Genomic DNA, 10,793 nt, shown 5'->3' with positions numbered 1-10,793 from the left:
CGCTAATGAGCTGCACTGTCGGGGGTGTGACCTAATATGCTAATGAGTTTCTCCTGTTGGGTGTGGCCTATTATGCTAATGAGTTCCTGCTGGGCTTTTTCTACAAAAAAGCCCTGTGTGTGAGTGTGTGCGCACCTGGAAGTCATGGCGACCTCTGGTGGGTGAGGCCTTCTGCCACCTCCCGACTGCTGGTATTCCAAGGAGGTCTCCCATCCAAGCACTTGCCAGAGTTGACCCTGCTTAGCTTCCGAGATCTGATGAGATTGGGCTTGCCTGGGCTATCCAGGTCAGGGCCTGCCCTGGGTGTCTTGAAGGAAGAACGAGACACAAATGTTATGTCACTGGTATGCTGTTGCAGCCATTCTCAGGACAAGTATATTCTGTCATTTCCCCCTTATTTCGGGTTATGTTTATTGTAATGGCTTGGATCTTTCCCTTCCTGGTACGTGTGCATTCGTCTACTACAGAATTGCTTTACAGTGGCACAAGGTCATTTTGCACCACCAGTAAGCATTTCACACCAGAGGAGCACACTTGGCCCCAGTGGAGCCAAAAAACAAGAATCCAACCCAAAGTAATGCTTTTTTACCTCAGGGATTATACGCTACTCTCTGAGCAGCCGTTATTGCAAACCAGCGTTAGACCAGACTGTGGTCTTCATGGCTGGTTGCAAGAACGTAACTTCTTGTTTCTCCCTCTTCCACACTGCAGCGATAGGCACCGCTTTTGCGGTTCTGAGCAACCCTGAGAAAAGATTACAGTACGACCGGTTTGGAGATGAACAAGAACCTGTGTATAGCAACCAGCCCAAGCACTACAACTATTACAGGGAGTTTGAAGCAGACATCACTCCAGAAGAAATATTCAATATGTTCTTTGGAGGCCACTTTCCAACAGGTGAGTCCTCTTCTCCCCCCCCCCCCCGCCCCCCGGTCCAACTGATGCTGTCTTTAACAGCTGCTGCCCCTATATTATCCCCCATGCAAAGTAAAGCTCTGTCATGAAAGTTCTAGATACTAAACTTTTCCCCTCCTCCTCTGGAAATAGTCACAGCAGGGGGTCCTATGGGCACTGTGGTGCCTGCCATCTCTTTTCTTGGTGCCCACCAAGTGTTCTTGGAAACTGGGGGGTGGGGGGGGCTTTTGCCCAGCGAGACTTCTGATTGGCTTTTGGAGGTTTGATTGGCTCTGCAGATTTTTAAAAAAATGTTGCTTTGGCATCAGCTGCCCTCACAACACAAGCATCTTCACTGTATGATTGAAGATAAGCTGTGGCAGCCATTTTGTGGCCGGCTCTGCCTCCTGCAGCAGCCATTTTGTGACTGCACCCACCACACTGTGTTAGAATTCTAAAGGTGCCCATGGGCTCAAAAAAGGTTGGGGACCCTTGGATTACAATCATTTGATTCAGTTTAGGGAGTTTAGAAGACTACTTTGTTTTCTGAGTGACGGGTGCAAATGGAGGTTGCTAAAAAAAACAGCATAAACATCTATTTTAAACTTGGATCAGTTGACTCCAGATATACACATGAGAGAGAAAAAGATAGGATTTTATAAATCAGCTTTCCTTAAAAATCTAAACTGGTGTTTCTCTGGAGGAAGGCTGCAGATAGTAGTATGGCAGTACAGTCCTCAGTAGGATTGCACTGTTTGTAATCTGGTTTGTAATCTGGTTGTAATTAGGATTGCACTGTTTGTAATCTGGTTGATACTTCAGCTTTTATGTGGGCAGGAGATATATGGGCTAATGCCCGACTAGCTTTGTCAATTATAAACTCCAGGGGATTTGGTGATGCTCGTAGTTTAAAAATAAAACCGAAGAGCTGTACTGTAAAAGAAGACTGTGTCCATCTTTTGCCTTTCAGAGGCATATACTGCAGATGGGTCTCTTCTGACCATTTTAAAAGCTAAGATTCTTAATGGTAAAAACCCCTTCCCACTTCCTTTTGTTAAATTAAAAATACCCTACTTTATTCCTTTTCTCTTTTTCAACCAGGAAATGTACACATGTTTTCAAATATATCAGCAGATCCTCCCTGTTATCCGTCTCGGACCAGAAACGAACGGACTTGGACGCAGGAGGAAGAGGAGGAGGAAACCCGGCCACAGGTGACTGGGAGAAGGAGTCTGTCATAAGGACCCAGAAGGCTCCCCCTATCCTATTCTTACTGTATTGCAATTTCAGAGGGTAGCCGTCTTGGTTTATAGTAGGACACCTAGATTCAAGTCCAGTGGCAGACTAAAGAGCAACAAGATTTTCGGTGAATAAGCTTTCGCGAGTCAAAGCTCCCTTCGTTAACTGATGAAATGATAGGGTTGACAGGTCCTACCTGGCAGCCAGTGGGGGGCCCATGCGCCCTTTCTGGAATCTTCTGCTGCACACGCAAAGCACACACGGCGCAACATCATTGCATTGCTGACGTTGGGGGGTGATGCTCTAGTTTTGGGGAAAATCTCTATGGTTTTTTGCCTTCAAAACCATAGAGTTTGTTCAAAAACTAGAGCATCTCTCACACACACACACACACACGCCCTGACGTCAGCAACATGATGATGTCATTTTCAGGTGACATCATTGCGTCGGGGACGTTGCACAGTGACGTTCCTGTTTGGGGGTGGCGTTTCCCTCCTGTTTGGGGGGTGGATCGAAGCCCTCAAAGGTGGGGGAACCCCTGCTGCAACCTGAGGGCTGGGAATCCTATGAAATGAGCTTTGATTCTCGAAAACGTATACCTTGAAAATCTTAAAGAACATAAGAACATAAGAAACGCCAATGTTGGATCAGGCCAAAGGCCCATCCAGTCCAACACTCTGTGTCACACAGTGGCCAGAAATACCAGGTGCCATCAGGAGGTCCACCAGTGGGACCAGGACATTAGAAGCCCTCCCACTGTTGAAACCCCCCCCCCCCATCACCAAGAAGACAGAGCATCACTTGCCCCAGAGCTCCTATCTATACCTTGTGGCTAATAGCTACTGATGGACCTCTGTTCCATATGCTTATCTAATTCCCTTTAGAAGCCGTCCATGCTTGTAGCCGCCACCACTTCCTGTGGCAGTGAATTCCATGTGTTAATCACTCTTTGGGTGAAGAAGTACTTCCTTTTATCCATTCTAACCCGACCGCTCAGCAATTTCATGGAGTGCCCACGAGTTCTTGTATTGTGAGAAAGGGAGAAAAGTACCTCTTTCTCTACCTGCTCTATCCCATGCATAATCTTATAAACCTCAATCTTGTCTCCCCTCAGTCGTCATTTCTCCAAGCTAAAGAGCCCTAAGCGCTTTAACCTTTCCTCATAGGGAAACTGTTCCAACCCTTTTATCATTCGAGTTGCCCTTTTCTGCACTTTTTCCAAAGCTATAATATCCTTTTTAAGGTGTGTTGACCAGAACTGCACACAGTATTCCAAATGAGGTCGCACCATTGATTTATATAGGGGCATTATGATATTGGCTGATCTGTTTTCAATACCCTTCCTAATAATCCCCAGCATAGCATTGGCCTTCTTTATTGCAGTCACACACTGTCTCGACATTTTCAGTGAGTTATCCACTACAACTCCAAGATCTCTCTCTTGATCAGTCTCTGCCAGTTCAGACCCCATCAATGTGTATTTATATTTAGGATTTTTAGCTCCAATGTGCATCACCTTGCACTTGGCCACATTGAACCCCATTTGCCATGTTGACACCCACTCGCCCATCCTTGACAGATCCCCTTGGAGTGCCTCACAATCCTCACTGGTTTTCACCACCCTGAACAACTTTGTATCATCCGCAAATTTAGCCACTTCACTGCTTACTCCCATCTCCAAATCATTAATGAACAAGTTAAAAAGCAGTGGACCAAGTACTGATCCCTGCGGTACCCCACTGCTTACCACCCTCCACTGAGAAAATTGCCCACCTACACTCACTCTCTGTTTTCTATGAACTAGCCAGTTTTTGATCCATAAAAGAACTTGTCCTTCTATCCCATGATTTTTGAGCTTACTTAGGAGCCTTTGATGAGGAACTTTATCAAAAGCTTTCTGGAAGTCAAGGTAAATAATATCTATTGGATCCCCCTTGTCCACATGTTTGTTCACCCCCTCAAAGAACACTAACAGGTTAGTGAGACAAGATCTTCCCTTACAGAAACCGTGCTGAGTCTGCCTCAATAGGTTTTGTTCATCTATGTGCCTACTAATTCTTTCCTTAATAATGGTTTCCACCAATTTACCCGGTATCGACGTCAGACTGACTGGCCTGTAATTTCCCGGATCTCCTCTGGAACCCTTTTTAAAGATGGGAGTGACATTAGCTACCTTCCAATCCTCAGGAATGGAGGCAGATTTTAAGGAAAGATTACATATCTTTGTCAGGAGATCTACAAGTTCACATTTGAGTTCTTTCAGAACTCTCGGATGTATGCCATCTGGGCCTGGTGATTTTTCAGTTTTTAAGTTGTCTATCAGTTTTAGGACCTCCTCTCTCATCACCTCAATCTGACTCAGGTCTTCCAACACCCCTCCTGAAATCAGTGGTTCTGGAGTGGGCAAGCACTTCTCATCTTCCACAGTGAAGACGGAGGCAAAAAATGCATTTAGCTTCTCAGCCATTTCCCTATCATCCTTCAATACTCCTTTTACCCCTTGGTCGTCCAAGGGCCCCACTGCCTCCCTGGCTGGTTTCCTGTTTCTAATGTATTTGAAGAAAGTTTTATTGTTGGTTTTTACGTTTTTTGCTATATGCTCCTCATATTCCCTTTTTGCCTGCCTGACCTCAGACTTGCATTTTATTTGCCATAGCCTGTGTTCCGTTTTATCAGCCTCACTGTGACTAGCTTTCCACTGCTTAAAGGAATTCTTTTTACTTTTTACAGCCTCCATTACTCTGTTTGTTAACCATGCAGGCTTTTTCCTATACCTGTTTGTGCCTTTCCTAACCTGCGGAATATATATTTTTTGAGCTTCTAGGATCGTAGTTTTAAATAGATCCCAAGCTTCCCCAATTGTTTTGACCCTTTCTACTTTTCCTTTCAGTTTCCTCCCCACGTGTCCCCTCATATCAGAGAAATTACCCCTTTTAAAGTTAAAAATGGTTGTGTGAGTCTTTTTGGCCAATTCTCTATTTGTACAAATGATGAACTCAACAACATTATGATCACTGTTTCCAAGCGGTGCAATCACTTTTACATCTCTCACCAGGTCTTGAGTGTTACTTAGGACCAAATCAAGGATCGCCTCTCCCCTGGTAGGTTCCGTGACCATCTGCTCCATAGCACAGTCATTTAGAGTGTCTAGAAACTCAATCTCTTTTTCCCGACTAGAACACATATTGACCCAATCAATGTGTGGGTAGTTAAAATCACCTATTATTACACAGTGTTTTTGTCTAGTTGCTATCTTTAAGGCATTCATCATTTTATAATCCTCCTCTATCTTTTGATCTGGTGGGCGATAACAAACTCCCAGTGTTAAGTTTCCTTTTGGCCCCCCTATTTCAACCCATAGAACTTCCAGAAGCGAATCCAATTCACTTAGCCTCTCAATCTTTCTAGACTTTATACCCTCTCTGACATACAGAGCTACCCCACCTCCAACCCTTCCCCCCCTATCCTTCCGATATAATATATAACCGGGAATCACTGTGTCCCACTGATTTTCCTCATCCCACCAAGTTTCAGAAATACCCACAATGTCTATTTTTCCCTCCGACACCAAGCACTCCAACTCCCCGATTTTACCTCGGACACTTCTAGCATTTGTATAGAAACAGCTGTAATTTCCCTTACAAGTTAAGCCTGCATCCTTCCTCTTGCTATCTCGAGTCGTTGTCCGGCAGTCCATGTCACCAGCCATGGCCTCTGTGGACAATTTCAATCCACCTCCCTGTAGAAAAGCAACCGGTACCCCCTCACCTCTCTCAGATGAGCCAACCCGAACCAGAGACTTTTCATCTCCTGTCGGCTTTCCCCCAATATTCAGTTTAAAAGCTGCTCTGCCACCTTTTTGATTTTAAGTGCCAGCAGCCTGGTTCCTTCTCGGGACAAGTGGAGACCGTCTCGCCTGTACAGCTCCCTCTTGTTCCAAAAAGTATCCCAGTGCCTAACAAACCTGAACCCTTCCCCCCTACACCATCGTCTCATCCACGCATTGAGACTCCTGATCTCTGCCTGTCTCTCCGGCCCTGCGCGTGGAACAGGTAACACTTCTGAGAAGGCTACCTTGGAGGTCCTGGACCTAAGTTTCCTGCCCAGCAGCCTAAATTTCTCCTCCAGGACCTCACGACTGCATTTCCCCACATCGTTGGTGCCGACATGCACCACGACCACTGGCTCCTCCCCAGCACTATCTACCAGCCTATCTAAAACACGCGTAATGTCCGCTACCTTCGCACCAGGCAGGCAAGTCACCATACGGTCAGTACGCGGGTTCGCCACCCAGCTGTCTACCTGCCTAAGGATCGAATCACCCACTACCAAGAGCCCCCCTCCCACCCTGCTCAGGGATGGTTCCTTGGTGCAAAAGGAGAGCCGCTCACCAGCTGGGGAAGAGGTCCCTTCTGAGGGCACATTCCCCTTATCCTCAGCATGGTGCCCTGTTTCCCCTAGACCCTCATGCTCCCTGACAGCAGCGGGGCTGCCAGATCCAGAGTGGGACGAAGCTAACAAGTCCCCGAGAGTCTTTTCTGTGTGCCTAGCTGACTGTCTCTGCTTCTCCAGGTCAGCCACCTTGGCCTCAAGGGAGCACACACGTTCCCTGAGAACCAGGAGCTCCTTGCACCGAGGACACACCCAAGACTTCTCGCCCTTCCATCGCCCGCCCCGCCCCCCATCTCGGCCGGCCGATGAAGGCATCGGCCTTCCGTCGCCTGCCTCGCCCTACCCCCCCAAACTCGGCCGGGCGACAGAGGCATCGGCCTTCCGTCCTCGTGCTCTGGCAAGGTGCTTTCTTAAATACTGAATTACAGTCAATCACAGTCCAACAATGCCCCTTCCTCTTCCTCTCTCAAGCAGCCAGGACTCTGCAACAACTGTAATCGCTTTCACACACTCCCAAACACAATCCCCCCCACACAATATCCACAGCTGAATCTCCTCAACTGAAAGCAAGTAAAAAGAAAAACACTCACCATTCTAGCAGCTCTGTCTCCTGCTCCTGCTCAGAGCTCAGCTGGGTCTGGAAGGTGTTATTGGACTCGAATCTAGTTATTGTGTTGAAGTAGCACAAAGTGGAGCGGCAGATCAGATTAGCTGCAGGCACTTCACTAGTCTAGTCCATTTCTTATAGGGAAAAAACGGTTACGTACTCATTCATGTAAGTGGAATGACATCTTTTCATCCACTAAATGAAAACATCTCTGAGCTTGGGTGGGCATGGAGAGCCTGTTACTAGCCACCAAAGATATAGTGGCACTATTTATCTTTTAAATTAAAAAGGTCTCTAAGCTCTACATTTGTCTTAGAATTCTCTGGTTGGCCAGTATTAGCATACTAGCATATGATTAGCAAGTCAACGCATGAAGGACACTGCTAGCAGTAATTCAGAGTTTGTGAAGACAGGATGATATACCCATAATAGGTAGATCATTTCTGGGCCCTGCTGAAATTATTAAAGAATTGGGAAAACTGTATTAATAAGGAGTAAAGCACCCTTGCCTCTTACAATCTCAAAGGAACACCAGAGCTACCTTGACCTGAATCCAAAAGTAGCCTTTTCCGTATGGCTTGTATTAGAATAAAGAGTCTTGGAAAATGAATGTCAGTCCATATTTGTTTTGTACTAAGCTAAGTCATAATCAGTCCTGTCTAACAGTCCCAAAACTAACCTTTTTTTGTTAAAAAAAATAAATCTTGGAGCTCTCTTTTTACTTGCGTGATTTAGATCTTATTCCATTTCTAGCTTATGTCCTTCACTAACCATCATTTCCATTTCCAGAACACCTATTCAACATTCATTCAGTTACTGCCAATATTTATTATAATAATTGTGTCAGTAGTAACTCAGCTGATGGCTACTAATCCACCCTACAGTCTTTTCTTCAAATCGTAAGTCCCAACATTTGTCTTTGCTTCTCTTTGTCGATCTAGCTCAGGAATGAATTTTGTTTATTAACTTTTTCCTGATGACGATTATGATTTTAGAAAAGCCATAACCATTAGAATTATATAAATGTCAGTTGCTCTTTGGCATGGATAGATATCCTGGGAGGTTGATAAATGCTTCTTGCATTAGGGGGCTCCTTTCCGCAGCCCTACAATTTATGCGAAGTTCCACTCATAAAAAATGTAATTTTCAGAAAGTAAATATTTTGAATTTTTACTAACCTGTCTTGTGGCCGTCTCTTTCTCCTTTAAAGAAGATGGACACTTTGGCTTGGATCCTTTGAACCGCCAGCAGAAAATACTGATGGTCTGGGATCTTATTTCCCCTCCCTCTAAAGCCATTTCCAGTCCTGGGAAAATTTAGTTCTGGGAGATCAAGGGACTTGTGTGTTCTAATGGTGGGTGTAGTGGGGAGAGGGAAGGGAAGTTTGTCTCTTGCATGAGTAGATCTCTTTATGCTCGCAAATCGCAGGATCCAGCCTTTTGAATGGAAATCTTCATATGATGAAGCATGATTTCTATGTTTTTAAGTGACCTTAAAACCATATTCTCTGCTTGCTTCCTCTCACAGGACTCTAGGACACACTATTGTTAGAGAAACGCAGAACCTGCAGGTGCCTTACTATGTTGACAAAAACTTTGAAAATAACTATAAAGGTGAAGAGCTTGAAGAACTTGAAAAAGAGATTGAAAAAGAATATATTGAGTATGTTCAGATAAACTGCAGGAAGGAAAAACAGCAAAGTAAGTTGGCCTTAAGCATCATGCCTATATTGACTTGAGACTACTTCTGTATAAACCTCTGTGTCGATTTTGATAGACGCTGATCTTAGAGTATAATGATTCTATTCTGTTTTATTTGTGAGGTACCTTGAAAGTGTGGCCACAGAAAGGTGGCCTACAAATATTAATATGATCAGTTCCTTTTAGCTGATAGTGATGTCACGGAACCTTCACAAACATCACTTTGCTGAAGGTAGTTCTCAGTATGTTTCTAACATCATTCGATGGCTGGAGTGAACCATCAGTCGCTTATCAAACAAAACTCTTTTCAGAACTATGTGGCCAAAGTACAGAGGCCGAGAGCTGGGAAACTTAGTAAAGGTAAAGGTAAAGGTTCTCTTGCTCGAAAGCCAGTCGAATCTGACTCTAGGGTTGCGGTGCTCATCTCCGTTTCAAAGCCGAAGAGCCAGCGCTGTCCGAAGACGTTTCCGTGGTCATGTGGCCGGCATGACTAGACACCGAGGCGCACGGAACGCTGTTACCTTCCCACCGAAGTGGTACCTATTTATCTACTTGCAATTTCTTGCTTTCGAACTGCTAGGTTGGCAAGAGCTGGAACTAGAGACGGGAGCTCACTCCGTCATGCGGCACCCGGGTCTCGAACTGCTGAACTACCGACCTTCCACAGCCTGCAGTTCAGCGTCTTAACCACTTGAGCCACCGCAGCTTAGTGGGAGGGGGTAAATGGCAAAAAATCCCAAACCACAGGAGGGAAGACACCCCTAAAGACAGGTGCTAGAAAGTTCTTTCTCCACAACTAACCTATGCATGTGCAGTCCCAATGTGCGACTGCACGGAAGAACGAAGACAAACCTCCTGCTGTCTACTTCCCCCCAGTATCCACACCAAGCTCTGTGTCCTGGAAGTGAACGATAACGACAGGATCCTTAGATGTTTATGGTATGTGTATATGTGCCAAAGTATATATGCCATTAAGTAACTTTTAAGTTTCACAGACAACTACATTACTACGATGAATTCCGTCAACAACAACCATGTATGTTCATAGAGAGAGAGATGGATTCCCAACTATTCAGTCCAGCTTTCTTCTGTGTTAGAAGTAGCCATGGTGTCACTGAATTTAAATTGCAAATGCATACACTATTTGCTTTCCAACATTATCCTGAATTCTGTAGAACAGGTTAAAGTTATATTAGTGTTTACCTCTCCATAAGTTAAATTAAATTTTGCTTGTATGTATTTGTACATAGGGGCCACGGTGGCTCAGAGGTTAAGACGCTGAGCTGCAGACCGGAAGGTCTGTATGGCAGTTCGAGACCCGAGTGCCGCGTGACGGAGTGAGCTCCCGTCTCTAGTTCCAGCTCCTGCCAACCTAGCAGTTCGAAAGCAAGAAATTGCAAGTAGATAAATAGGTACCACTTCAGTGGGTAGGTAACAGCATTCCGTGCACCTTGGTGTTTAGTCATGCTGGCCACATGACCACGGGGACGTCTTCGGACAGTGCTGGCTCTTCGGCTTGGATAAAGATATGAACACCGCCCCCTAGAGTCAGATTCAACTGGCTTTCGAGCAAGGGAAACCTCTACCTTTACCTATTTGTATATACGTTTTTAAAATCGCTGCCCTAAGGTAATAGATAGGGGGAAAGTGCTCCTGGGGATCCCATGATTCTAAGATCTTGCCACCAAGAGGGGTTAATGAACTGATTTACCAAGTCATGTTTTGAATTGCAGTGCCTCAATATTTGTCCATAACCCCTCAGAGCTTCCCCTGCCCAACAGATCCATCACCACAAGACTAAAAATACAACAATCATTGCCTTTTCCTATGTTTCAGAATCAGAGTTGTCTAATCTGGCAAAGTTATACCGAGATGAGCGACTGAAACAGAAGGCGGAATCCCTACAACTTGAGAACTGTGAAAAGCTCTCCAATATCATAGGACTACAAAGGAGTCGCTGA

At 45.2% G+C, this 10,793-nt stretch overlaps 1 protein-coding gene across 1 annotated transcript in view; it reads left to right on the top strand.

Annotated features, from left to right (window-relative positions):
* Window positions 1–10,793, top strand: part of DNAJC18 (DnaJ heat shock protein family (Hsp40) member C18) — an 18,834-nt gene extending 8,041 nt beyond the window's left edge. The window contains exons 4-8 of the mRNA XM_015411019.1: window positions 712–897; window positions 1,996–2,108; window positions 7,922–8,031; window positions 8,660–8,832; window positions 10,669–10,793. Of these exons, the coding sequence (XP_015266505.1) occupies window positions 712–897; window positions 1,996–2,108; window positions 7,922–8,031; window positions 8,660–8,832; window positions 10,669–10,793 (707 nt within the window). The remainder of the gene's footprint in view (window positions 1–711; window positions 898–1,995; window positions 2,109–7,921; window positions 8,032–8,659; window positions 8,833–10,668) is intronic.

The sequence above is a fragment of the Gekko japonicus genome, unplaced genomic scaffold (assembly GCF_001447785.1).
Source record: "Gekko japonicus isolate JY-2015 unplaced genomic scaffold, Gekko_japonicus_V1.1 scaffold428, whole genome shotgun sequence".
Taxonomy (NCBI): domain Eukaryota; kingdom Metazoa; phylum Chordata; class Lepidosauria; order Squamata; family Gekkonidae; genus Gekko; species Gekko japonicus.
The sequence above is the reverse complement of the archived record's forward strand: the minus strand, read 5'-3'. Positions and strand labels throughout refer to the sequence as shown.